The sequence below is a fragment of the Neophocaena asiaeorientalis genome, unplaced genomic scaffold, assembly GCF_003031525.2.
Source record: "Neophocaena asiaeorientalis asiaeorientalis breed wild unplaced genomic scaffold, Neophocaena_asiaeorientalis_V1.1 scaffold82, whole genome shotgun sequence".
Lineage (NCBI taxonomy): Eukaryota > Metazoa > Chordata > Mammalia > Artiodactyla > Phocoenidae > Neophocaena > Neophocaena asiaeorientalis.
The window spans coordinates 5112041-5139425 of record NW_020173068.1 but is presented as its reverse complement, the minus strand read 5'-3'; the positions used below and the strand labels follow the sequence as shown (position 1 = coordinate 5139425).

The 27385-nt window shown below is 54.5% G+C and overlaps 2 protein-coding genes across 2 annotated transcripts in view; one reads left to right on the top strand and one right to left on the bottom strand.

Moving 5' to 3' along the window:
- Window positions 1-2294, top strand: part of SUN5 (Sad1 and UNC84 domain containing 5) — a 20052-nt gene extending 17758 nt beyond the window's left edge. Inside the window, exons 11-13 of the mRNA XM_024743239.1 lie at window positions 276-443; window positions 962-1048; window positions 2121-2294. Of these exons, the coding sequence (XP_024599007.1) occupies window positions 276-443; window positions 962-1048; window positions 2121-2252 (387 nt within the window). The 3' untranslated portion in view covers window positions 2253-2294. The remainder of the gene's footprint in view (window positions 1-275; window positions 444-961; window positions 1049-2120) is intronic.
- A 1641-nt stretch (window positions 2295-3935) lies between these two features.
- EFCAB8 (EF-hand calcium binding domain 8) overlaps window positions 3936-27385 on the bottom strand; it is a 31651-nt gene continuing 8201 nt past the window's right edge. Inside the window, 18 exon segments of the mRNA XM_024743057.1 lie at window positions 3936-3983; window positions 5169-5373; window positions 6204-6240; window positions 6243-6273; window positions 7040-7218; window positions 7221-7266; window positions 8426-8539; window positions 9929-10066; window positions 11426-11574; window positions 11900-11967; window positions 15645-15775; window positions 17784-17857; window positions 19841-19965; window positions 20501-20578; window positions 20580-20583; window positions 20804-20909; window positions 23627-23762; window positions 26191-26291. Of these exon segments, the coding sequence (XP_024598825.1) occupies window positions 3936-3983; window positions 5169-5373; window positions 6204-6240; window positions 6243-6273; window positions 7040-7218; window positions 7221-7266; window positions 8426-8539; window positions 9929-10066; window positions 11426-11574; window positions 11900-11967; window positions 15645-15775; window positions 17784-17857; window positions 19841-19965; window positions 20501-20578; window positions 20580-20583; window positions 20804-20909; window positions 23627-23762; window positions 26191-26291 (1770 nt within the window).

Sequence of the window (27385 nt, the reverse complement as noted above, 5' to 3'; positions counted from 1 at the left end):
GTGCAGAGGCAGAGAGAGGGGGCAGCTGATGGGGCAAGGGGGGCTCTGGGGAGAAGTCAGGCAGCAAGGGCAAGAGGCCAGTGCAGACAGCAGGGACCCCTGGGGGGGCAGGCACAGGGGCAAGGACAGCCTGCTTTGGCACTGGAAAGGGCCCCTCCCCCAGCCCTCAAGTCTTGAGGGGCAGGGAACCCTCAGGGCCCTGAGAAGGCCCCTGCCCTCGCTGTGCTCTTTTTTTTTCCACCCAGCAAAGCCCTCACTGCATCTGCCACTTCTAGCCCAACATGACACCTGGCAACTGCTGGGCCTTCTCGGGTGACAGAGGCCAGGTGACCATCCAACTGGCCCAGAAGGTCTACCTGTCCAACCTGACACTGCAGCACATCCCCAAGACCATCTCACTGTCAGGCAGCCTGGACACTGCCCCCAAGGACTTCATCATCTACGTGAGCACGCCCTGGCCGGGAGCGATGCTTAACTGAGGGAGGGGACAGCTCATAATGGCAGTATTCCAGGCACTGTGATAAACTGTCTGCACAATTCCCGAAGCCTGCAGGGGCTGGACCTTAAGGCTGGGAATGGCCAGGGTTGGGGTCAGATCACAGCCTTCAAGGAAAGGGGGTAAACAGTACTTTATTTCAACCCAAGCTTTTCAGAGCCAATTTAGTCTTCAGAGACCATTAAGCCCCCATTTTATGGATAAGAAAACTGGAGATTCAGAGAAAGGGCAGGGAAACATCAAACCCTACAAGTCTATGGCAGAGTTAGAAGTGGACCCCTAACCTTCTGACTCCCAGTCCAATGCTCTTTCCTATTCATTTACTCTGTGCTGCAATGCAACGGTGCCCAAAGAGGTAGGGAGCTCCCCATCCTGGGAGGTGTGCAAGTCTCGGCTGGGAGAAGGCAGCACCCTCTAGATGTCCTACCTGTGCCTGACACTTTCTTTGTGGTTCTGATTCTCCAGGGCATGGAAGTTTCCCCAAAGAAGGAGGTGTTCCTGGGAGCGTTCCAGTTTCAGCCAGAAAACATCATTCAGATGTTCCAGCTCCAGGTACCTGAGAAAAGCTGCCCACGTTGAACATCTGATGAACACACACTGCGTGCAGGGCTTTACCCAGGGGCCCCCACTTCATCTCCCAGCAGCCCGAGGAGGTGCACAGTTGTCACTAACCCACTGACAGATGAGGAAACTGAGGCCCAGAGTGATAGAGCTACTGCCCAGGGCCTAGGGTAGGACCCTAAGGAGACCTATTCGCTTCCATTTCCCTGACCTGCCCAGGATCCCTCCCGCTGTGGTTCCTCCCAGGGACAACAAGTGTTGAGCAGGTGGGGCCTGTCAGGCCAGGGCTGCTGGCCTCAAACTTAGAGTCTCCATACTGGGGGAACACATGATTAGCACCTGGTCCAACCACAGGTGGGGAAGCTGAGGCCTGGAGGGGCGGGAGTTGGGGACAGAAGCAGGCCCAGAGGGTGGCTGCTGGAATGGCCCTGAGGCTCAGTGGGATGTCTAGGCTTGGGAATCAGGCTAACCCTGACCCAAATCCTGACCCAACCAAACGTTCTCTGTGATCTCAGGCCATTCCCTTTCTCTCTGGGCCTCAGTTTCCTGTGGTGTAATTCCCTGATATGTTGAGACCATCCAGTGAGATCTCACAGGCCAAGGCCCCCTTTTGCACTGGGCTCCATCCCCTCTGGGGAGGGTGCAAAAAGGGGAGGGCGAAGCACTTACAGAGCACCTACTGTGTGCCAGGTGCCAGTAAGCCATCTGGCCCCGAGATCTCATTTCATGCTTATGGCAACCCTGAGAAGCAGATATTACAGCTCCCTCTTACAGACGGGGAACTGAAGCCCAGAGAGGGCGTGGTTTGCCCAGGGTCCCGGAGCACATATGTGCTGTGCTGGGACGCATTCCTCATCACAGTCTGTCTGTCCTCTGGCCTCATCCCTTTCCATCCCAGCCCCTGAGTAGCAACTTACTGTGTGGCTTTGGGACATTCTGCTCTCTGAGCCTCAGTTTCCCCACCTGAGGAAATGGAAGGTTCCCTTTCTCTCCCAAACACTCCTCTGGACAGGCCGGGTGGGGGCCTATGGCGAGCTGCCCCCCGTCTGTGACTCTTTTCTAGAACCACCCTCCCAGGACTTTTGGAGCAGTCAAGGTGAAGATATCAAGCAACTGGGGGAACCCACGCTTCACCTGCCTATACCGAGTGCGTGTGCACGGCTCTGTGACCCCACCCAGAGAGCAGCCTAACTAGAGGCCCCACCTCGAGAGAGATTAAAGTTTATTCTTCACGCCCCTGCCCAAGTCTGAGCGTCCTCTGGCCCCAAAAAGTGAGGGTGGGCTAGGGTTTGATGTCTGAAGCTCAGTTAGCAATTATCAATCATGTGCTGGGTACCCAGGCACCCTCACAGCAGCCCCATGAGTCCCCATTTCACAGATGGGGACAATGAAGTCTCCAAGCAAAAAAAAAAATGACTTGCCAGAAGTCACAGCCAGCAAATGGCAGAACTAGGATTCAACCCCAGGCAGTCTGATGCCCGTACATGACCCAGCTTCCTGGCTTCAAGTCAAGCTCTGTCCCCGACCTGAGTGTGACCTTGGGCAAGACCCAGCCCTCTCAGTCTCTCCATCTGTACAATGGGGACAGAATTATGGCTGTTGTATCAGATGATGTGGGAGATGAGAAATCCCACACTTGACCATCACAAGAGTGTTTCAGCATCACTGATCATTACGGAAATGCAAATCAAAACTACAATAAGATACCACTTCACACCCATTAGGATGGCTATCGGCAAAAAAAAAAAAAACAAAAAAAACCAGAAACAGTAAGTGTGGATGAGGATGCAGAGAAACTGGAACCGTTGTGCGCTATTAGTGGGAAGGTGTGTACAGCCACTGTGGAAATCAGTAAGGCGGTTCACAAAAAAATTAAAAATAGAATCACCATATGACCCAGCAATCCTGCTTCTGGATATTTACCCAAAAGAACTGAAAGCAGGGTCTCAAAGAGATACTTGTACACCCATGTTCACAGCAGCATTATTCACAACAGCTGGAAGCAACCCCAGTGTTCATCAACAGATGAATGGATAAACAAAATGTGGCCTATACATATAATGGAATATTATTCAGTCTTAAAAAGGAAGGAAATTCCACAATATGCCATGACTTGGATGAACCTTGAGGACATTATGCTAAATAAAATAAGCCAGTCACAAAAAGACAAATACAGTATGATTCCACTTCTATAAGATACTTAGTCAACTTCATAGACAGAAAGTAGACAGGTTGCCAGTGGCTGGGGGAAGGGAGAATGGGGAGTTAGTGTTTAATGGGTACAGAATTTCAGTTTTACAAAATGGAAGGAACTATGAAGGTGGATGGTGGTGAGGGTTACACAGTATTATGAACGTATTTAATACCACTGAACTGTGCACTTTAAAAAGGTTAAGATGATAAGCTTTATGTTACATGTATTTTACCACAATTTTAAAACTTGGAAAAAGATTATAAAATATCTGAAATCCTATAAAGGAAAAACTCTGGGAAACTTTAGAAACATTGTAAGAAAATTCTATAAATTCTGATATCGTGTTCCATGTCATCACTGTATACGATTAGAAATGCAGATGTAAATATGTTTTTGTTCCTGTTCCCTCAATCAGTCACTCATTCTTTATGTGCATTATCTTTGTCATAGCTGAGTCTCACCTGTTCTAGTATTTACATAAGAGCTTACGGAAGCGCTAAAGCCAGTATCTACTGTGAGTATCTACCACGGTTCCACCCATGGAGCTCTCAGCACAGAGCATGGCACACAGTAGGTGCTGTGTAAATGATGGGTAAATGATTACCAAGGTAAACGATCACTGTTAACCTCTGGCCCCAGGTGGGTGATAGGCGGTCCAGTACTCGGGGATGGGGTGACGCTGTGCTAGAAGGGGGCAGGCTGCTCAAGCCGCAAAGGGCACAGGGATGGAACCTGCAAGGGAAGGACTCCATACAGGCAGGGGGAGGCAGGTGGAGAGGCTGGCAAGGGTTCAGCTGGACATTAGGAGGGCGGATAAATCAGAAATACACTGTCTCCTGGGAGAGCACCCCGGACAGGCCCTTGTCCTGCAGCAGAACCCACCCCTCTGGCCATCAGGCAGGCTCCTCACCAGCCCCTGGGAACCCTCCAGCACCCAGTCCCAGGGCCTGCCTCTAATGGTCTCCATGGTCAGGGTGGCTTCAAGGGGTCACCTCATCCTCCTGCCACTCCCTGCCCCCTCCCAGCAGCCAGTGGACCTGAGAGCCATTCATATCCAACTTGGCATTATTTCCATAGTTTGTATGAGAACCGGCCTCGTTATTAACAAGAATGTTTTTCTGTGGTACGCGGGCCTCTCACCATTGTGGCCTCTCCCGTTGTGGAGCACAGGCTCCGGACGCGCAGGCTCAGCGGCCATGGCTCACGGGCCCAGCTGCCCCGCGGCATGTGGGATCTTCCCGGACCGGGGCACGAACCCGTGTCCCCTGCATCGGCAGGTGGACTCTCAACCACTGTGCCACCAGGGAAGCCCTCCAAGTATTTTTGAGGTAATTTTTAATCTGAAGGGAAACTCCAAAGTGTAAAATAGATAAAAAGCTGAAGTGCTCTGGAGAAGCCGCTGTAATAGCCTCCAAGCATCTCTCCACAACATGTTTGGAAAACTACTGGACAGGGTGACCCCGAAGGCCCCTTCCAGCTTTAATCTGCAAAGATATGGTCATTCAGAGACTGTATGGCTTCCTAAGTCCTACCAAGAGCCCAGTGAGACCAGAGCAGTAAGCTGTAGTAGTGATGGGTCAGAAGTGAGCCACCTTCAAGGAGACAGTAATCTCGGAAGAACACAACTAGCACCACCAGGCTCTGGAGTCAGACTGCCTGGATTTGGATCGATTACTTCTTGGCTGTGTGACCTTAGGCGAGATGCTTAACCTCTCTGTGCCTCAGTTTCCTCATCTGTCAAATGAGGATAATTATAAAAACTACCACCTACGTCCCTAGCTCCCAACCTCCTCCAGAACAAGCCACCACCATTCCCTCTACTTCCCAGGGTGTCCCCTACCCACCCCCAAGCCCTATGTGGTTCTGGCCTACAGCTGAGAGAGAAGGAATAGGACAGCTTGTTTCTGTTGACCTTACCCTCTTGGGCAGTGAGGGCAAGGGGCTCTGAGAGGCATTGAAATGGAGGATGGGCCCGAACATGCTGATGTTCCAGAAGAGGACGTTCCCATTGTAGGAGGAGGTCCCAAGGAACTGGTTCTGGTACCTGGCCATGCTCAGGACATCCTCCGTGTGGAAGGTCTGCCAGCGTTAGCACAAGAGCACCGGCTTGGTCTTGTGGAACCTGCACACATGGCCAGAGGCAGAAGGGCTGAGAGCTCAGCCTTACTGGTCTCCTGGGAGACCATCATGGCCTCTAGGATTTGAAGCGCTGACCCAGAGGAGGACACTCCAGAGGAGGTGTAGATCAGGGATGAAGCTCTGCCCTGCTGACTGCATTTACTAAGCACCTATTATGTGCCTGCTATAAAGGTCCGGTCCTAGGGGCTTTATATACACTAATCTTACAGATTTGCCCCATTCAGACACCTGAGTAAGGATTCAGGTTGAAAGAAGGGGGAAACCATGGCCCTAGAAAAGCCCTCTGAAGAGGAAGGGACCCTGCACATGCTCTTCCCTCTGCCTGGAACGTCCCTCCTGTCCCTAGCCCCTCACTGCTTCACTGAGACCCCTCCTGCTCACTCTTCAGACCCCACTCCACCCTTGACATCCTCAGCTGACCCTTTTCTGACGGTCCCTGAGACTAGATCAGATTTCTGTCCCCTCCCCATAGAAACCTGTACTTTTTTTTTTTTTTCCATAGCACTCAACAGACTATCACAAATGAAGTTATTTGATTAGTGTCTGCCTCCCCCTGGGAGCTCCAGGAGGATGAAGACTCCGTATGCTTGTTTATACCCGTCCCCAGCACCTAGTACAAAGCCTAGAACATATCCGCTGCCTGGAGTGATGAATAAATGGACAGATGAGAGGGTGAAGCAACAGACATCACCCAGCACTAATTTCCTGCTTGGTGTTCCAACCACCAGCAAAGCTAGGAATGGGGGAACCCATCTGAAGTCAGGAGAGAACAGTTAGCTGCCCTCACCTCCCACGTGCACCCTGGCTACTAACGTGAAATAAGGGGTTCTCTTACTCCACCCGGTCATGAGAACACTTTGTTCATACGGACGATCCCACTAATCTGTTGAAGTTGAAAGGAGACAGAACTCTAAGGTACCTCAGAGGAAATGGCTCCAGGCTCCAAATGTCTTCCTAATTATACCAAGCAAGAAATCAAAACTCCCCATAACGATGAGAATTCCCTAGAGGTGATACCACCATATTTTTTTCAGAGTGCTCTCGCATCCCATTATCCATTTGATGGACTTGGAGGGGGCAGATTGGGTAGGTATCCATGTCCCTCTTACAGGGGGATAGCAGGGAAACAGACAAGTGACTTGGCTAAGGTCAAACGACTGAGTGATAGGATCTAGACCAGTCCTCTAAATCCCCGGCTTCTCGGCCAAGTGCTCCTTCTGAGTTGGTTAAAGGACTGTGTCACAGGGGTTACTAATGGGCTCAAGTCCCAAAGTGGGACTGCTGGCTTTGCACTTTGCCACACCCACAGACCATCCCTATAACCCTGGCAGTCATTTCCCAAACAGGGGTACGGGTGGCTCTGAATCATGTGACCCCACTGCTAGCAATGCCATCCAAAGCTCTAAGAGGTAGGGTAAGAAGTGCTAACACACCAAAAGGGCAAGAGTAGCTAACATTTGTAGAACACCTATGAAGGACAGGCCCTGTTACCTGTCTTCATTTTTTGCACAAGGACACAAAGGGTCAGGCAGGCACGAGGCCAGGCAGTCTGTGTGTACAACCTTTCAGAGAGGCATGGACAATAGCATGTCCCAGGGTCACAGGAGCTGTGAGGGGCCCCCAGGCCCCAGCTGATGGACCAGACTGACCTCCATCTGGTCCGGGTTGGGGAAGGTCAGCAGGCATTCACCAACGCTGTAGTTCCACATCTTCATGGTGCCATCACGCAGACCCGTGAGCAGGCACGCCTCTGACTCATCCAGGGACGTGGCGGTCAGCTCCACGTGCTGGTCGCCAGTCACGGAGAACTCGTCATCCTTTTGCCCATCACGACCTCCCACACGCTCACCACGCCGCTCAGGCAGCTGCTCACCACCTGTGGGGGAGCACACAGCCAGGGCTCCTGGAGAGGAGAGGGTCCCCCGCTCCCAAGGGCAGCCTCCAGCTGGCGTGACTGCGGGTAGCTCCGCTGCCACTCTGTGTACCGAGAAGACAGGCGCTCTGGGCCCTCCTGCTGCGGGATAAGCCACTCTTGAAAACAGGCTTTCCTCGGCCCTGTGGCCCCACGGCGGTGCAAACAGGCACAGTTTTTTCAGAAGGAACCAGTCTGGTGAAATCCCCTTTAACTCAGAAATGGCATTTATCAGAATCTATCCAGAGAAAATAATCTCTAATTCAGAAAAAAAATTTACTGCAAAGTCATTAATCACGGGGGATAGAAAAAAACAACAGGAAATACACTAACTGTCCCCTAAGTAGGGAAATGTTGAGTAAAGGTACATCACTCCACCTAAGGCGACATTACAACTATTACAATGAAACAGTAACAGGTGAGCCTACTTCAGACCAACCTTCCTGATGAGAACATCTAGAAAAGCTGGGGAAGGGGGATTTTTTTGAAACTGCTGGAAGGCACTGAAGAGCCCTAAGGTATGAGGGGTGGTGGTGCCACGGGTCCGAATGAGAGGGAAACCCAAAGAGGTGAGCTCTGGCCTCGCGCAGCCAAGGCCATGCTGCAGCACTCAGTGGGGCCAGGAAAGAGGTCCCAGTGGCAGTGGGCAGAGGGCCCAGGAGCCCTTTCTGTCCCCATACTTCAGAATCCATGTTCCCAGTTGCCCTGCCCAATGCAGAGATCTCTACTCAGGACCAGGGGGCTGTCCACAGCCTGGGCCTCCCTCCCCTCCCACGATAGACAATGCCGAACCAGGGCTTCCCTGGAAATGGCCTCCAGGAGCAGCACCCACACCCGCCCAGGGAGCCTCGAAGAGCAGCTCACACCTTGTGTTCCATCTCACACTGTATAAAGAAGGCTGCCTGTCCAGAACTGACCTGGGGCGGTAGCCAGGGGCGCACAGGCTCACAGGAGTTTGGTGACCCGCTGACCATGTGGTGGAGCTCCTATCTTACCCGGCGTGACCCCTCTGCAGGGTTGCTGCTCGCCCACCTCCCACTGTCCTGCACCACCACCCAAGCTATGAGCGTCCTGTCCCACCCCACCCCCTGCTGGCCTCAGAGACGAGCTGCTGACCACTTACCTGCTTGAAAACCTTGCTGTAGAGGATGGCGCACAGGGGCGTGCTGTAAGTCGTGGTCTTCTCCTCTGCTCTCCCAGGCCCCTGCGTCTCCAGGCACCCTTTTAGGATGTCAATCTACAGGTGAGGAGGGGCAGACAGTTGGGCAGTCAGAAGGGGCCTGCCCTCAGTGATCTGCCCCAGGGAGAAACTTCCAGTAAACTGAGACATCAAGATATCCTCAACTACACACAGGCCAGCTGATAGCTCACCCCTACTCCACGGCCCCCACGTCCTGAGATCAGGGCTCCCAAAGCCTCGTGTTCCCACAAGATCAAAATCCAAGTCCAAGGTCCCTTTTATAACTTCTGAAAAGCATAAAGCCTCAATCTGGTGTCCCCTCGTCCAGGAAGCCTTCCCTGATTACCTCTGCCTCAGGCTAGGCTAAGGATCCTTTCTCTGTGCTCGATGACGCACCTAGCACACATCTCCGTCATAACGCACAGCATTTTCTACTAAAATTATGTGTTCTCCTACTACCCCGTAAGTTCCTTGAGGGATGGGACAGTGCCTAATTAATATATTCTCTGCTCCTGACAAAGAGCAGAGGGCTGATAATGTGTGATGATTTGAAATGAACTTCAAAGGTCTGTTTAATTCAACAAACGCTGGCAGCCAGTCTGACACTCGGCAGAGATGAAGGAACCCACCAACTCCCTTCTCAAGAAAAACCTGCCACCTGGGAGAGCCAGCCAAGGGCACAAGGACAGCATGTGTGTCACCTGGCCAACAGAGGGAAGGAGGTCTCAGTGGGGCTTCCCCTTCCTCCCAACCACAAATGACACCCTCACCTCCCTTTCTAGATAGAACCTCCCCCTCTACTGGCTGCTGATTGTCCTTGCAGTCCCCTCAGCTCCCATCTTGTCACAGGTCCCCCTGTCACCCTGGACGGTCAGCCCCTTGTGCTTCTCCCAGGCTGTCCTGTCCTCCAGGGTCAGGACAGACCTCACATGGGCACCAGCTAAGTCATGGCTCATAGACGGTGTTCATGCCAGGTCCCTCCAGGCTCTCTCCTTCAGAGGGGCTGCTCGGGGGTGGGCCCTGCCCTCCTGGGCTTCACGATTTGGCAGGAGGGACAGGCATGTAACCACGACAGGACAGAGTTATAAGGGCTGTGATCAAGGGGAGGCAAGGGAGCTTGGAGCGGTGGGGGTGGGCGGGGGTCTTCTAAGCCAGCCCGGGCCTCAAGGTGGGCTTTGAGGAGAGTCTGGAGGATGCACGGGTCAGGAGGACAGCAGCGTAGAGGGTGACCACTGAGGGCCTAGAAACAGTCCCCCAGGAAATCCCAGGAGACAAGAGCTTTGAGGACCAGGCCACAGAGTCTAGCAGCTTTGTCCTCATGGCACAAAGTAGTCTCAGGACGGACGGGATGTGACCACCCCTCGGTGTCCCATGGGACTGCAGAACGCGGCTGCAGCCCCTCCCCTCTGGGTGCAGACACGGTCCCACCTCCCTCTCGTGCAGCGCTGAGTAGGTGCTACAGGTGAGGCTGTCGTCATCCTTGTGGAAGTATGCGCTGGTGACGGGGCAGTGTCCCAGGGCAAAATGCTTCCCGCAGAAGGACTGGAGGCATTCGTAGTCCTGCATGTCCCACATGCGAATATTCTGCGGGGGTGAGAAACAGGTAAAGAGGCCAAGAGTGGGTTCTCGGGGATGCAGCTGGCACCTGCGGCCTTGGGGTTCTCCTGGGAGTGGGGCCAGGGCACCCAGTGCAAGCACTTCCAAGACACACCCACCACGCTAAGTGACTGCCATGGATCACAGCCCTATGACAGACGCTGTGCTTATGCTCAAATGAGGAAACCGAGGCACGCCCCCCGCCCAGCCTCCCCCAGTGCTCATCGGCTGAGGATGAAGACCTCACAAGGCAGCATTGCCCCTGCAGAGCCTCACTGGCTCCCACCCCAGCCTCCCTCGAGTAAAGCCAGGCAGGGCACAGAAAGAGCTGCCAACATCGTTGCCCAAAAGGCTCACCTGTCCCCCTCGAGCTCCTCCCAGGTTGAGGAAGTGTCCCCAGAGGGGCCCCATGGAAGTCCCTCCAGGACACTCCTCACTCGGGGCATCGGCAGCAAGCTGGACACGGCATGGGCTTGGAGTCCACAGACTGCCGTCCACACCGTGGCTCTGCCCATCGCTGCCCATGAAGGTTTGGGCAAGTCTACTTCTGTCCCCGACCCCTCCAGCCTCGGAGCCTTCATCAGAGGTGACGATGCCCAGCTCCCAGCGCTGCCAGGAGAATTTCAGACAGTACCAACTGTGGGGATGTGTGGGCAGCGTGGCCTGGTGAACCAGAGCCCTGCCAGCTCCTGATCTACTGAGTCCCAGAAGACACAAACTTGTCCCCTGAAGGAGGGCACCTGGAACCATTGGCTTGCATCCCCCAGCAGGTGGGGAGAGACCCTAAACCCATAGCTCAGAGGAGCAGAGTAGCGGGCCTGATCAGGGGAACCCCAGGCATTTGAAAAAGGTCTGGTCAGGCCCTGCAGCCAGGGCAGCCAAGCAGTGGTCACTGGGAGAGCTGAGAGGAGCAAGTTCGGGTCTGTGGGGAGGGAAAGGCTCACATCTGTTGTACACCTACTATGCGCCAGACATTCCTCTGCTCTTTTACCAGCAGCTCTTCTCTAAACCACTCAACACCCATTCTCTGGATGAGGAGACTGAGACCCCATAAAGGGAAGGGCCCTGCCCAACTCTGGTGGGCTGCTCAGAGCTGGGCTCAGGACCCTATGGGGGTGGTCAGAGACCCACGGCCCCTTCATGGTGCACCTGGGGTACCTCCTTCTAGGCCTCAGGCCAGGGTGGGACCTGGACAGGGAGCTCACACCATTGCCCTGGGCCTCAGGCTCCTGCCAACTGCCAGCCAGCTCCCTGGCTGGCTGAGCTCGATCGCTGTCCCCGGGCCAGCATCTCCGCTGGGGAACAGGGGCCAGCGGCAGGCGGCAGGGCCGAGCTCCCTGACGACACCTTGTCCTTGGAGACGCTCAGGATGCTGCCGTGCCTGCTGCTCACGAGAACGTGTGTCACCGAGGTCTGATGCCCCTTCATCAGCCACACAGGCTTTTTCGAGAAGAAGGGGTTCCACAGGCGGATGAGGGGGTCATGGCCACCAGTCACTGAAGTTGAAAACCGGGTATCAGCCACTGGAGCCCTGCGCTGGGACCTTGTCCTGGGGCCAGGCCTCGGACTCCAGCCAGGCTCGGCAGATGGGGGGCGTTGCTATGATGCATCCCTCTGCCCCTCTCGTCCCGCCCCCTCTGCCACCATGCCAAGCAAGCCCCTGTCACCACTCCACCCCAGGTGCCAAGGGGCGGGGACCAGAGTGGCTGGCGGCAGACGCTGCAGGGCCTCCGCCTCCGCTCTGATGGGCCCCACCTCCCCAGCAGCCCTCACCCTAGTTCTGCCAGACCAGCAGCCTCACGTGATACAAACGTTACTTACCCAGGACATTCTTTTCTGGGCAGTAATCAAAGCAAAGAATCCCTTTTCTTAAATTCAGCACTGAAAACCTACAGCAGCACAGGGGGAAGGCTGTGACCGGAGGCCTCGGAGAGCCTCTGAGGCTGGGCTGTGGAGGAGCTAGAGGCAGGGCCGCCGGGAGGCCAGGGAGAAGTCACCACGTCTCCACCCAAGGAGAGAGCAGCCCCCAGAACCCTGCCCTGGGCTCACCCTGCTCCCAAGGCAGGGCCAGCACCGCCAGCAGAGCGGCAGCCCCCGCTCAGCCCGAAACCAGCAGTACCTGGAGGAGACGCCCACCTCTCGCCTGCACATAAAGGTGAAAGCAGGCCCAAGCAGGAGCAACTCCTACAGCTGCACCATGCTCGCCTCACTCCAAGGGCAAACTTAACTCGATCTGCACCTTCACTATACCGGGACGGGTGTCCTCCCACCCATGACACAGACCAAAAGGTGCAAGGGGATCCCCCAAAGGCTAGGGGAAGAGAACAAAATGTCCCTGCTACGTGCTGGTCCCTGTGCTGGGTGCTGTCTTGTGAGTCACCTGGACCCCTCACACAATCCTGAAGACTGTCATGAGCCCTGTGCCGTGATGAGGACACAGAAGGAAATTAAGGAGCTTGCCCAAGGTCCCATGGCTGGCAAGGTGGGGGGGGTCAGTGTTCAGACCCAGGGTGGGCGTGGCCGGGAGAGGCAGTAGGCTCAGGAACCAGAGCTCCAGGACAGGAAACGGTGTGGCAGGGCTGGAGGCCCGGGGGATGGGTGTTGGGGAGCCAGGAGGCCATCGGGGTGCTCAGGAGGGCCAGGGGACCCAGGCAGGGCTTCTGGGAAGATCAGGGGAAAGGTCAGGCCCAACAGCCCTCACAGGCCCCAGAGCCCTGGGAGCTCTGTGCCTTGCGTGTGCTATTCCCTCACATCCACACATCCTGCCCCGCCAGCTCTTTCCATTCAAACTCTCCCTTCAAAACTCAACTCCAAGGCCTCTAACGCAGCATGCTCTCCACTGAACTTGCCCCTGAACTGCACCTCTGCTACTCCCCAGGGAACTAAGCTTGGTTATCACCCTAGAGGTTCCCTCTCCTGCGCTCTCATTATTCATCTGGGCCCCAAATCCTCTTTGTTCACGTCCCACTACAGCCCAGGGCCCCCTCGTTTCTGCATCAGCCTCCCAGGAGGGCCTCTTAACCTCCCGCCTTGCTCCCACTCCCCTGTGCTCCCCACTCCACAGCCAGAAGGATTCCTCTAAAAGTCAAAACTTCACCAAAAAACCCTAGTCAGGGAACTAAGATCCTGCATGATGCACGGTGTGGCCAAAAGAAAAAAGAACCTTAAAAAACTTCAAGAAGAGCATATCAAATACCTGTATTGTCAAACCAGGTAAGTCTCCCTCCATGCTTATGTGTGCAGAGAAATGTTCTGGGAGAACAGTCACAAAACATGACCAGAAATCATTTCAGGCCGATTCACCCATTTATTCAACCAAGATTTCCTGGCTCCTATGCCCTTCCAGGATGACCAGAGGCGCAGACAGGATGCCCCTGCCTTCACTGGAGCTTTTCTTCTAGAGGAAAACAGCCTGCGCAAGTAAAGGAACAGAGGGACAGGGAGACGGACATGTACACATCATGGCAAGTCCTGCAGGAAAATAAGCAGGTGGCTTTGACAGGACGGCTGGCGGGAGGAGACCAGATGGCACAGATGGCTGCTGTGCAGAGAAGGGACTGGAGGGTCAGAGGGGACGCAGGGAAGAAGTCTACAAGGCCACTCCAGAGGCAGAATTTGGGTTGGCGGTGCCAGGCCCCACCTGCAGAGGCTACGCCCCAAGAGGGCATCCCCAGAACAAGAGACCGGCCAGCAGTCAATGGTGCCACCTGCTGGCCAGTGTGTGTACTTCATACAGACAAGAAGGAAGGGGGTGTGTGCTCATGTGTATGACTATATTCTGCAAGCCACCCCTAAAATATACCTCAAATCTCTCCGTGTCCACGCCAGGCAGACTCCAGACCACCATCACATGTAGTCTGGATCATTACAATGGCATCCTCACCGGTGTCCCCATCTCCCCTCCTGCCCACATACGTACATTCCACTTGCAATAGAGCAGCCAGAAGGATGCTCCCACACACCAGAGCACGCCATTCCTCAGCTCAGAACCATCCTAGAACCTTGTCTATATCTGATTTCAAATAATCATAAAAAGATATTTTTGAGACACTTGGGTAAAGATTAACTTGGACTGGTACTAGTGATATTAAAGCATTATACTATTTCTCTACTTTTGTGTGTTTAGAAATCTTTCATAATAAAAATGTTTAAAAAACAAAAACAAACAAAAAAACAGGCAGAGAGGAGCAATGCAAAGGCTTGGGGGCAGGAACATGTGTGAGCCGCAAGGGGGCCCCGTGTGGCTGGAGTGGGAAGGTGGCAGGCAGACCAAGGAGCCTGTCATAGCCTCCTACCCTTGGGACCCAATAAAACAAGAAGCTGAATGAAAGACATATCACAGACATGAGGTAATACTCCCACCAAAGCAGAGAGATGGACCTCGGCAAACCAGCTCCAAGCAAAATCCCACCATACCGCCCCACTCAAAGCACAAAAACCAAGACAGAAGATTCCCCACCGCCACAGGCATACACTCCCCTCCTCCAACCTGCAGTTAGTTCCAGGACTTGGGGATTGGATAAGGGAATGGGGAGAAAAGCCCACAGGATTCCGGCTTTATTTATAGTGCTTGAATTTTTTACGTATGTACGTATACCTGTGTGACTAACAGTTGAGTTTTTTTTTTTTTTTTGGCTCACCGCTCATCATGCGTGGTCTTAGTTCCCTGACCAGGGATTGAACCCTCGAGCCCAGCAGTGAAAGTGCAGAGTCCTAACCACTGGACCACCAGGGAATTCCCAACAGCTGATTTTAAAAAATAAAAAAGACAGAAGATGAAAAGATGCCTCCTGGGGTAGAGGAATCTAGAATGAAGGAAATAGATTAGAACCATCTCCAAAGAATTAATGTGGCCAACTAGTGAAACACATGCTATGTACAACACTCACTCATGTAAGCCCTGAGGTAAGTGAAGGGCTATTATCACCCCCTTTTACAGACAAGAAGACTGAGGCTCACAGAGGTGAAGCAACTCACATTCATTCCTTCATTCAGAAAACATTTTTCTGACTGTATCCTTACACTATGTGCTAGCTTCTGTGCTGAGTTTTGTGTATAAATTGGTGGATAACAGAGGCCTCATATTTTTGCTGCTGGTGGCAATGCCAGAATGATTAAAGCCAGATTCCATAAAAGTTCTTATCACAGGGGAAAAAAATGCACAACTGTGTGTGGTGATAGATGTTAACTAGACTTGTGATCATTTCACAATATATACAAACATCAAATCGTTATGTTATACGTCTTAATATAAACTTAATATAATGTTATATGTCAATTTTCAAAACTGACAACCTCAATTTAAAAAAAAACAGACTCCAGAGTCCATATTCCAACCACCACACCTCACTGTTGGCCCATAGGACACACAGTGCTTCCTTGGACCCAGTATGATCCACAGGACACTGTATTACTGCCCACAGGAGATGCCACCGTCCCGGAGGCAGGTCCCCTCTCAGGAGGGATGGCCACCTGTGGCTGAAGTGAAGCCAGAGTCCCGGAGTCACTGTCACCACCCACCCCCTCCCAGCCCCACCACCTCTGCCTGGAGACAGGTGCTCCTTACTTGAGGCTCTCTGGGACTTTGGGCGGCAATATGGTCAGCACCAGAGAGGACTTGTCGATGGCTGAACAGGAAGCCACCAGGTTCAGCTGGGGGATAAACTTGACCTGTTGACACCAGTTGGGGTGGAGAGCCTGGGAAGAGAGCAGTGGTGGTGGGAGACCCAACCCAAGGACGGTCATCCAGGCCCAGCTACCAGATGGGCTGGAGGGGCCAAGAGATCCCCAAGTCTATGCCCCTCTAGTTATCACAGCTCTGACAAAGTGCTCCAGCCCCACAGTCCTAGCCCAGGTCATCTGATCAGGGGTGTGTGGCCACCATTTATCAGTGGAACAGGTTAAAAGCACTGAAATCTGCTGTCAGGTGAACTCTCGCTTATAAGTTAGAGGACAGGCAAGGTCTGGCCCATCCTAATACCACTGTCTGTGGCCCCATGCCAAGGTGGGAGGGAGGATGGATCCAAGTCCGCCTAGTCCACAGTCGCTATCATCCACGGGGCGCCCACCATGGGTGAGCCTGCGCTTCCCGGCCCCACCGCTGTCCGTGTTTGTCGGGAAGTGGTTTGCAGTAAGCGAGGATGTTATCTGGTACAAGTTGGGCGAGATTGGGACTTCCCCGAGACTGGGACTTCCCTGGCGGTCCAGTGGTTAAGACTCCGCGCTCCCACTGCCAGGGCCCGGGTTCGATCCCTGGTCAGGGAACTAAGATCCCGCAAGCCGTGTGGTGTAGCGAAAAAAAAAAAAGGCTGGGACCCACAGGTCAAGGGCATGGCCTGGCTGGACAGGCTCCGTGTTCTGGCCCAGTGCTTGGCCTCCCAATCTGGAGATTTTCCTCTCCAAGACAAGAATGGAGGCGAGGTGAGCTGGGTTTTGCATGATCTGTTTCACCAAGTGTCTGTCGTGGTGAAGGCTGGAGGATGATTTGATCACCAATGGCCAATGACATAATCAATCATGCCTGTGTAATGAAGCCTCCATAACAACCCAAAAGGGTGGGGTTCTGAGAGCTTCTGGGCTGGACAACATGTGGAGGTGCAGGGAGAGTGGAGACCCGGACAGGGCATGGAAGCTCCGTGCCTCTTCCACATACCTTGCCATCCTCATCTCTTCCATCTGGCTGTTCCTAAGTTATATTCTTTTCTAATAAACCAGTGATCCAGTAAAGTAAAATGTTTCTCTGAGTTCTGAACTGTCCCAGCAAATTAATCGAACCCAAGGAGGGGGTCGTGGAAACCTCTGATTAATGCCAGTGGGTCAGAAGCACAGGTAACAACCTGAACTTGGGATTGGCATCTGAAGGGGAGGGCAGTCTTGTGGGACCCTTAAACTGCGGGATCTGATGCTATCTTGGGGTAGACAGTGTCAGAATTGAGTTGAATTGTAGGACACCCAGCTCGTGTCAGAGAATCACGTGGAGATGTGGGAAAAAAACACCCGCTGTAATGGGTGTCAGAATCCTATAAGCACTGCAGGTGAAGGGGTGAAGGCAGAGGCTGATGGAGCAGGGCTGTTCCAGGCTGGCTGGTTGGGGACCCAAGGGAAGCAGAGGGGGGAGTACAGTATGTGGGGGGAGAGCACAGCAGCCTGAAGGAACGGCGTGTGTCAAGGCCCTGAGGTGGGAAAGGGCTTCGTGTTCAGAGAACAGCCAGGTTGCTGGCGTCTCTGTGTCAGAGAAAGGAGGAGAAAGGTAGAAAGCAAGACTGGGAACAAGCCAGGGGCCAGGTCCGCTCGTGTCCTGATGGTCGTGGGGAGCACTTGAGATTTTGTGCAAGACAAGAGAGCTCCTGGGGGATTCTGAGCAGAGGAGTGACATGACTGCATTTCTAGCTCAGGATTCCTGAGGCTGCTGAATGGAGAAAGCACTGCACAGAGAAAGGACGTGGGGAAACGGCGAGAAGCCGCGGCAGCCACCCAGGAAGACTGGTGTCTGAGCAATGAAGGCGGTGAGAGAGACCAGTCACACCTGGGGTGGTCTGGCTTCTGCACAAGGAGCGGACGGGATCCAGCCGCTGCCTCCACCCCATCCCCAGAGACCAAGCCCCAAGGCCAGAGACGGAAGGGCAGATCCACCTGCTGCATTTTTGTTTTTTTACCTGTGCACAGCTAATTACCATGGTTACAGCCAAGGAAAGATCCCACTTACCCTCAGCTGGCAACTTCTATACATAGGGGACTTCTCATTTAAGAGCTTCTGTGTGGAAACATTGGTCCAGTGATCTGATAGGGGAGAAAATCAAGGCCCATGTCACCAGCTCTCCTTGTTTGTAGAATAAGCAAGACCTCAGAAGACCCCTTGAGTTGGTTTGCAACTCCCATGCACCCCAAAAGGCTTTCCCATCCAAACGTTCACTCAAGCCTCCCTGTGTCCTGGTAAGTTCAGTGGGGTGAACTCGGCACCCAGAAGACAGACTGGGGCCAATAAACACTGCTGCCCAGAGTCCCCCTGCCAGCTCCTAGCAGAGCTGGAACCAGATTTCGGGGCTCCTCACTCTCCCCAACTGGTTGAGTCTCCATTAGGGAGCTCCGACTCTGCTGGAGTGGAGAATGAACTGAGATCCTGAGCTCTTATTCGTTCTGAAAATAATCATTTGGGAGTTTGCCATCATGCTTCAAACTACTGAATACATGCCCCCCCTTGTCCGGCAAATACAAGTTCCAAGAAGGAGAAGTTGCACGCATGCATCGTAAAGCGAGCGTGTCTGGCTGGAGCAAGAGCGGTAAGCACAGCCTTGCCCTCCCACTTTGCTCTCCTTCCACCTTCTAACAAATCCATGAACTGACTGTGCTTACCCCATCTGAATAAGGGAACTGAGGCACAGAGAGGTTAAGCAACTGGATCTAGGTCATACAGAGCTGGTCTGTCCAGCCCCTCCCAAGTCAGCATGCTGCTGGGCCCCCCTTCCTGTTTGTCCCCAGCCTTCAGTCAGCATGGGGCATGGAAGGACTCCCATCCAACACTCTAGCCTCGTCTGCCTCCCCTCCAATTTCCTGTCCACCACTCGGCTCAAAGACCACCACCTCCTGTGCCAATTCCCAGGGTGGCACAGAGCAACCACGGTGGGTTGGGTCAGGGCAGGTCGGGCACCAGGGGCAGAGGCAGACGAGACAGGACGCAGCAGGGTGCCAGCCCCCTGCTGCGTCCAGGGCAGGATCCACCTTCAGTCCGGCCAGTGGCGGATGCTGCCCCAACAAGCTGGGCAGGAGGTGTCACTGAGGCCTGGGAGCCCCTGGAGCCCCTGCTCAGAAACTCTGGCTAGAAGCCCAAGTGGCCATTCTGGAGTCCTGGATGGAGAGGAGTCAGTGTCCCTGGGGGCTGGGACCCCGCCCCCCGGGGGATGCGGAGCGGCCTGGAGGTCTGACACTGCGGGTCGAAGGCCCGATCCCGGGCAGGGTCCAGTTCAGATATGTCCCCGACAGCCCCAGGCCCCAAGGCCTCGGGATCTCGTGCCCCTAGGCAGAGCAGCCCCAGACAGCATCCTCCAGCATTCAGTCGGTTTGGGATACAGCCTAGCAAGTGGTTCAAGTGCAGGCTCTGGCGCAGACTGCCTGCTTCAGATCTCAGCCATGCTTAGCCACTGTGGGGCCAGTGTAAGCGCTTCTCCCCCTAAACCCCCTGCTCCTCCTCCCTTAACAGGCTGTGACGACAGCAGCCCCTCCTGGCAGCAGGCGGGAACTGCAGGAGGTGACTGCCCAAAGCGCTCAGCACCCAAGGGCTCCGCAAGTGTCCCTGTGCTGATTCACGCTGCTCGTGCGGAGTCGGGCCTTCCTCCAGGCGCTGCGAGGAAGCACAGCCTCCTGGGCAGCCTCTCCGCCCCACCCCAACACCCACCCACAGGCAGCTCCCAGCCAAGGAGAGCAGAACCCTCCTCACGCCATGGAGGAAGCTAGCGCCACCTCCCCAGGGCCCAGAGCGGGTCACATAGCTGCCACAGGTTCTTTCTTCCTGGTATGAGGAGGGTCCTGAAGCGCCCCCACCTCCACCCCGGCCCTCGCGTGCCCAACTCCCCACCTCCAGAGAGATTGCCCCTCTCCCCAGCCCCGTCCCGTGTCCCACTGTCACGCCATCACCCCATCTCCCACAGGCGGCTCTGAGCTGAGCATGTGGGTGCAACGCCTTCCCAGGGACTCGAACCGGGAAGCAGGGAGGGGAAGGAGCTCCCAGGGCAGGACCATCTCCCCCACTCCCCACATCTCCGCTACCCCATCTGGAGGCCCTGGGGAGGATTCAGGGGTTGAACAGCCCATGGGTCACATCGTTGGAGGTGAAGACGATGACATTGCCTTTGGTGTCCCCATAGCAGAACACAGCCCTGTGATAGTCAGACCTGGGAAAAGAAGGAGACAGAAGAGGCCCCGGAGCCGGCTGGGTGTGTCCAGTGCAACCCTCCGCCCCTCCCCGGCCTCCAAGGCCCTTCTCCACTTTGGGAGCGAGGGCAGATCCCACACAACTTTCCAGCCTTGACCTCAACAGCTGACAAACGTGGGCCCAGCTGCCCAGATCCAGACCGTTGGTGAACCAGGTCCAAGAGAAATCAGCACTTTTTTTTTAACCAGAATAAATGAATCCCTGGTCCTTCAGCTGCTCTTTGTCAAGTCACCCTACTGACGGACCATGATGTTCCCAGAGACACAGCGGGACAGGCTGAGTTTGATGGCTGACTTGGTGAAAGGAAGAGGGGCCGACAACAACTCTGAGGTCTGAGTGACCATGAAAGGGGACCCAAGAGAGAAGCAGCTTGAAGGGAAGAGGACACAGGCACAGAGGGTGGGGATCTTTCCAGTGCTGCTTCCAGAGAGGCTTTCTGGGGGTCCCAGCCCCATTGCTGCCAAGCCCCTGCCCCAGTCTCCCAGGAGACTCACCAGTAGTTCAAGGTCAGGACGCAACTGTCCAGATTGATGAAGGTGAAGGCCCGGACACATTTACGGTTACTGATATCAGAAATCTGGGGAAGAGACAGAAGGGGAGGCACACATGAACCCAAACCCATGTCCCAGGCCTCAGGAGTCTCTGGTGGCAGTGAGAAGCCTCACTACTCACCACCCAGCAATACTCCCAGGGGACTCTAATTCATGCTCACAGTTGGCTGGGTGACAGGGCTCTCCAAGTGCAAATGCATGGCTTCCAGTGGCCAGGCACCGGCCTGGGGAACCTCGGGGACTCACCTATCTTCTGGTCGGTCAGCGCTATCGCAACCAGGTTCATGTTGTGCAGACACACCATGTCGATGACCCACATCTGCTGGTTGTGGAGCGGATGGATCTGGTAAAGCTGCCAGAGGGAGAGCAGAAGAGACCTGGGCTGGGGAGGCTCCCCGGGAGAGCACGCCAGGAGCACAGCCTCCCCGCAAACCCTCTCCTGCCACCCAAGGCCCTGGAGCCAGGCACAGACCTGGTGTGGAGCCCAGCCTTACCACCAACTACCAACGGTGGGGTCTTGGATAAACTCCCTGACCTCTCTGAGTCTCAGTTTCCGTATCTATAAAATGAGCTTAAAGAACACTCATCCTCACAACCCTTTAGGGAGTTTGACAAGCTCATCAAGTTTTAAATGTGCATAGTTTGTGATCCCAGGATCCATTCCAAGAGGCATCTACAGATGTGTTTGCAGGTACTCACAGAGAAGTGTAAGCAGGAACGGGCGCTGCTGCCCAGCTACAACAGCAACAGGCCAGAGTCTGCCTGGAAATGACGCCTTACAAACCCACACCACCGATCACTGCCCGGACATTAAGAACGAGGGAGCTGTGTACATACAATGCAGAGTAGTTGCCAAGACCTGTTATTAGTGAAAAAGCAAGGTGAAGAGCAGCATTATAATGTGCTACCATTTGTGTATTTAAAGAGAAGGGGGTCGGTGTATGTACAGGCTGTCCATGGAAAAGCACCCCCGAAGTGGTCACAGCAGTTGCCTCCAGAGAGAGGAATTAGGGTCTGAGAGAGGAACACCGACTTTTCCACGACCTGCCCCTCTCTGCCTGAATCTTTTTTCTCTGATTTTTATTGAGATGTAATTGACGTATAACACTGGTATTCGTTTTGTTTGTTTTGTCCAAATCTTGTTTACCACCTGCCACTGTTGCCTGGTCAAAGTGGCTTATTAACGAGAAACCGTCCTGCCAGCTTGTGAGGAACGAATGGAACCGTGACAACTAAAGCATCCATGTGCTGCCGGCGTTGGGAGGAGCTGGGCGGGCATGGGTGCCGCCCATCCCGGTGCCAGCCTCACACAACCCTTACACAGACAGAATTGGAGCCGGCACTCCAGGCAGGGGACACCACAAGCCAAGGCAAGTCAGCAGAAATGAGCTGCCACGCCCAGGGAAGAGGAGGCCAGCCCGACAGGTCTGGGTTGGAGAGGATGGGCCATGAGTGAGGTGTGGCCAGCGGCGGAACTTGTACTTTACTCCCTGAGTAGCGCCACGCAGGCTCCGTCCAAACTGTCCCATCAGCACTCAGAGCACCAAGAGCAGAGCCTGAGCTAATGGCTGGGGCAGGGAAAACAATGCACCAGGGCCCCCAAGGCCCCTCTCTGGCCCAGGGCTGGGGTCTAACCCACACACAGTGGAGGTGATGGTAATGCTCATCACTCCCAAGACCCGCGTTCACACCAGAAACTGAGAGCCCTGGGGAGACTCAGAGACTTGCCCCAGGTTGCACAGCTGGTAAGTGAAGCCCAGACTCCAGGGCCTTCCAGCTGCACAACCATTGGCCGTGCAGTGAGTGTTCGAGGATGGTGCTTGGCGGCTCACTCTTGCCAACATCTACTTGCCAAAGCAGCCCCTCAGGGAAGGATGCCCAGGTCTGTGGGCCTTCTTGGGGAGCCTCCCTCTGTCCTCTTTGGCCCTCCCAGGCTTTGGCCCTCAGGAGCACTGAGGTGACCATGTAGTAGCCACAAGCAGGAGCTCAGGCTATAATGTGCCCCCCTGATAAGCACACAGAGAAAAAGAGGGTGGAATGTGCCAGAAACGCCAGCCTCAGGAGTACAGGTGAGAATCCCCTTTGATCCTAGGCTACCAAGTGCACCCAAGAGAGTCACTAGAACTCCACACACCCTGGTTTTCTCCCTTGGCAACTGGGGTCAGGGGGATGATACAGAATCCTCCTGCCCCAAAGGATGACCCTTGATGCAATTAGGAAACACTCTGCAGGCACAGAGCATGCCCACTCAGCCTTCTCTGCAGAGCTGGGCCCTCCTCATCTGCTGGAGGACTCTGGCCTGGCCTGGCAAAGGCAAATACACAGGGGTTTTCCCAAGCATTTTATCATTTACCGCGCTTGGCCAGGAGCTGACGGCACAAACGACCATGACAATGACGATGTCAGCTTATGTTTATCGGGTGCTTGCTGCGTGCCTTGCCCTGCTCCCAGCACCAGGCATGGATTATGTCATTAAATCCTCCCAACAACCCTGCCTGCAGGGGATACTATTATTAACCCCACTTGACAGATGAGGAAACCGATGCACAGAGAGCAATACAGTAACTTCCAAGGTCACAGAGCTGGGGGCTGGTACAGTCAGAGCTCTACGTCTGGCCGTTGGGCTCCGGAGCCCATGTTCACAGTCACTGCGACTTCCTCCCTGGTCCAAGCAGAGGATTTGAACCAGCAGGACTTGGTGGTGGAATGGGTGTGACAGAGAAAGGAAAGGAGGTGGATCTCCAACACGAGAACCCTGGTGGATGACGATGCCATTCACTGACCTGGAGGCACAGGAGAAGGAAGCCTGGTGGGCAGGGAGGGCTACAGTGACATTCAATTTGAACAAAGTGGGTTTAGGTTATCTGCTGGACATCTAAGTGCAATGGACATCCAGGTGGAATCCTGCTTTCAGGAAAGAAATGCGAGGCTCATGGTCCCATGGGGAAGCCAGGACCTGCTCCCAGGAGCAAGTGTGGCTGTCTAGCCCACGGGTCCAGAGAGGGAGCCCACTCGGGTCCAGGGCATGAAGGCAGAGACTTTCCAACCACCCACGTGGGCCCCACTCACCCTAAAGGAGCTCGTCAGCGAGAAGGACTCCGACCAGAACTGCAGGATCCCGTCCTTGGTGACAGTCAGGAAATGCCCAATCTTCTTGAGCCGCTGGACTAAGAACTCCACTTTCACAATCTCACACCCATGATTCCTGCGGAAGGTGATAAGAGAGAGGAGCCCAAACCAGACCAGAGCAAAGAGCACAGAGGAGGAAGGACACAGCTTCCCTCACAGGCACCACGAGAAACTCGGGTGAGTTTCTGTGAGACGTGGGCTCTGCCCCTCCTCCAAAGGGGACTGTCACCGCTGACAACCGTGGCCAGAAGGAAAGGAGACCCACATGGGATGCTGGGGTGACACGGGCCTCCCAGAGCAGTAAGTTTATCCCATGAAATAGCCAGTCAGCTTCCTCATGATGGGATGGGCCAGATGTCTTTTCACAGGAAAAACAGCCCACAAGAGGCGAGTGGAGTGGGGCTTGTGAGGAAAACTGCAAAATAACAGTGTTTCCAGCAACTACTCTAGTGCTTAGAGATGGAGGGGGGAATAGGGCCCAAGAACGAGATAGAAGTAGATAAAAGGACAGTGAGAAATCAGGGCCTTGTGAACCCAACTCTTCATCTCCAAAATCATGCCCTGAGCATAGCTAATAGCTCCTGGGGCATGCCTGGCCTCGCAGGAAGCCACTGAACAGCCTTCCCAGCGAACTTCAACGCCACCTTCCAGTGGTTTCTTTCCTGTCCCCAAGTTGGCTAAGCCAACTGGCTATTAAAGGGCCATTCACAGCACAGCACACTCTCTCCCACTTGATGTGCCCACACCTCTGGGCCCCAGCAGGGCAGGTGATGTTGCCTCACCTTACAGGGAGCCAGGGGCTAACTGCCTGGAGTTATGTCCTGGTTCCCAGCAGAGCTGGGACTAGAACCCAGGCACCTCGACTCCGACTCCAGCCACAGCCCTTTCCACACGTTGCCATGGACGTGAGCTGAGCCGTGACTTAAGGATAACCCACGTCACTGGGAAATTCTACTGTGTTACAGACTCTGCACGAGAGATGGGGACTCATTATCTGGACACGGCTCTCCCCTCTCTCTTGCCCTCAGCCCACGGCTCTGCTCAGAACCTGACCAATTTTCTCAGTCACCTCTCTAGCCGTCCCTTCGAATTCTGCCTCCTCTGTCAGGGCCAAGGGACTGTAGGGAACAGACCCAAGAGGCGAGAGCTCTGAAGTGAAGAGTACCCCAGGAAGCTGTCCCCTCCTGAGGTCTCGGCTTCCTCATCTCCACAGTGACAGCACCTCCACGGGATCAAGGAGATGGTGCGTTGGGTGAGCTTGGCCCAGGCTCAGTCCAGGTGAGCCAGTTTGCAAAGTTACCCCTTCCTGATGGTGATGAAATATTATTTGGCTATTTTCACCAAGCTGGACATGCCCTCCACGTTAGGAGGTTGAGCAAATAAACAGGAGAAAACAGGGACAAGCTTCTTGTTTCAGGCCCTTGGGATCACCCTGGGGAATCAAACGTCCCAGGAAATAGACCAGCAAAGGTATGACGACACCCAGCAAAGTTTCCATGTAGAAATTTACGGTTGCAAAGTGTGTCATCACTCATATTTATTGGCTATTCCTCAATTAAATCTTGACCAAATTGTTTTCAAAGTTACCCTTCCGTGGTTTTCATCGCACCATCTTCTCTATTAAACTTCAGGTTGGTTGAGGGCAGAGACACCCTTCTAGTTTGTGGCCTTCTCCGTGGCCTGCTCTGGGTGTGGTCCCCAGAGACAAACTCACCCACAGCCCCTCAGGTTATAACCAGGCCACAAATGGAGGCCACCACGCCTGTTACCACAGGACCTGGCTCCCAGGCCCCGGCCGCCTGCACGGGGCATCTGGTGCCCCAACCAAGGCAGACTCCGGGAGGAGAGCAAGAGGCCTGCAGCAGCCCAGCTCAGGAAGCCTGGGCCCACAGGCTGGATCCACTAGAATGTTCCTCGTTCTTAGGGAGTTTGGAGGGGTGGGGGCAAACAGGGCCAGGGCACAGAGAGAGAAGGAGCCACATGGAGGAGAGAGCCCGCGGGTCAGGCACAGATCAAGGCAGGGACAGGAGCCACTTGCACCAGGAGTGATGCAGGGGCTGCTCCCAAGGCCTGGTGCGGGCTTGAGGAGCAGTCTCCTGTGATGGCTCTCACTCCTGTCACCTCAAAGGAAAGCCCTGTCCCCGCTATGTGAGCCATCTGTACCCTGTGGATGAAACCACACACCTGCTCAGCCCCAGCCAGAGCAGGAAGTGGGAGCAGCGTCTATGCTGCGGATAGGGAGGGTCCAACAGAGCAACCCCACCACTGTCACTTGGCCTCTCTGAGCCTCAGTTTCCTTGTCTGAAAAATGGGGACACAATGAGGGGCTGCTCAAGCCCACCTACGGGGTTGTGAGGCTGAAACGAGCTAAAGAATACCGAGCTGCAGGCCCACAGTGGCCCCACAGACAGGCGCGGGGACTTAGGAAGGGGCGATGCGGGGCTGGCCCCAGCCTGGTCCAGACACACCCTTCAGTCCAGGGAGCCCAGGGGGAGGCTCCTTACAGGGGTATGATCCTCATGGGAAGGTGGAAGCGCAGGCGGCACTGGCTCCTCATAATCTTCTCCTTCCCCTTGACCTCACGCATCACGTAGTCCAGGTACTCCTGCTGCCTCAGGAAGAAATGCCAGCAGGGAGGGCGTCGGCCAAACTGGCTGAGCACCGGCTTCCAGTGACTCGCCCGTCTCTCCCAGCCCCTTCCAAGGGACTCCGGGAGCCCCCAGAGGCTCTGGCCGAGGGAAGAAGCCAAGCACCAGAGCTGTTCTTGGATCTGGATCGGCAAAGGGCCTCTGTGCGTGCGTTTGTGAAGACAGCACAGCAGCGCCTCCCTCAATGCGTTTCTGTAATCCTAGATAATCCTCACATCGCTCCACATTTGCCATTGCATCTGAGTCTCTTTATTCACCCCACTTTATGGATAATAAGACTAAGGCCCATATAAGTATAGATGAGTTGCCCCAGCTCATATATAGCTGGGGAGGACCCATAAGCCAGGCCACAAGGGCAAATCTAGACTCTACTGACCAGCCTCACGAAAATATGGCCAAGGCCGAAATGGGCCACCATATGAAGCTATGACAAGAGACAGGGGACTTCCCTGGTAGTACAGTAGTTAAGAATCCGCCTGCCAATGCAGGGGACACGGGTTCGAGCCCTGGCCGGGAAGATCCCACATGTCACGGAGCAACTAAGCCTGTGCGCCACAACCACTGAGCCTGTGCTCTAGAGCCTGCGAGCCGCAATTACTGAGCCTGAGCTCTAGAGCCCATGAGCTGCAACTACTGAGCCTGCGCTCTAGAGCCCATGAGCCACAACTACTGAGCCCACATGCCACAACTACTGAAGCCGGCGCGCCTAGAGCCTGTGCTCCGCAACAAGAGAAGCCACCGCAATGAGAGGCCCATGCACTGCAAGGAAGAGTAGCCCCGGCTCACCACAACTAGAGAAAGCCCGTGCGCAGCAACGAAGACCCAAAGCAGCCAAAAATAAATTAATTAATTAATTTAAAAAAAAAACAGGGAGTTATGAAGAAAGATCACTGTGTAGATGACAGAGTGCTGGAAACATATTTATTATAGAGTATTAAGAGAAATGAAAGCAAAAAATACACATAAAGAGACAGAAGGTAGGGCTTCCCTGGTGGCGCAGTGGTTGAGGGTCCGCCTGCCGATGCAGGGGGCACGGGTTCGTGCCCTGGTC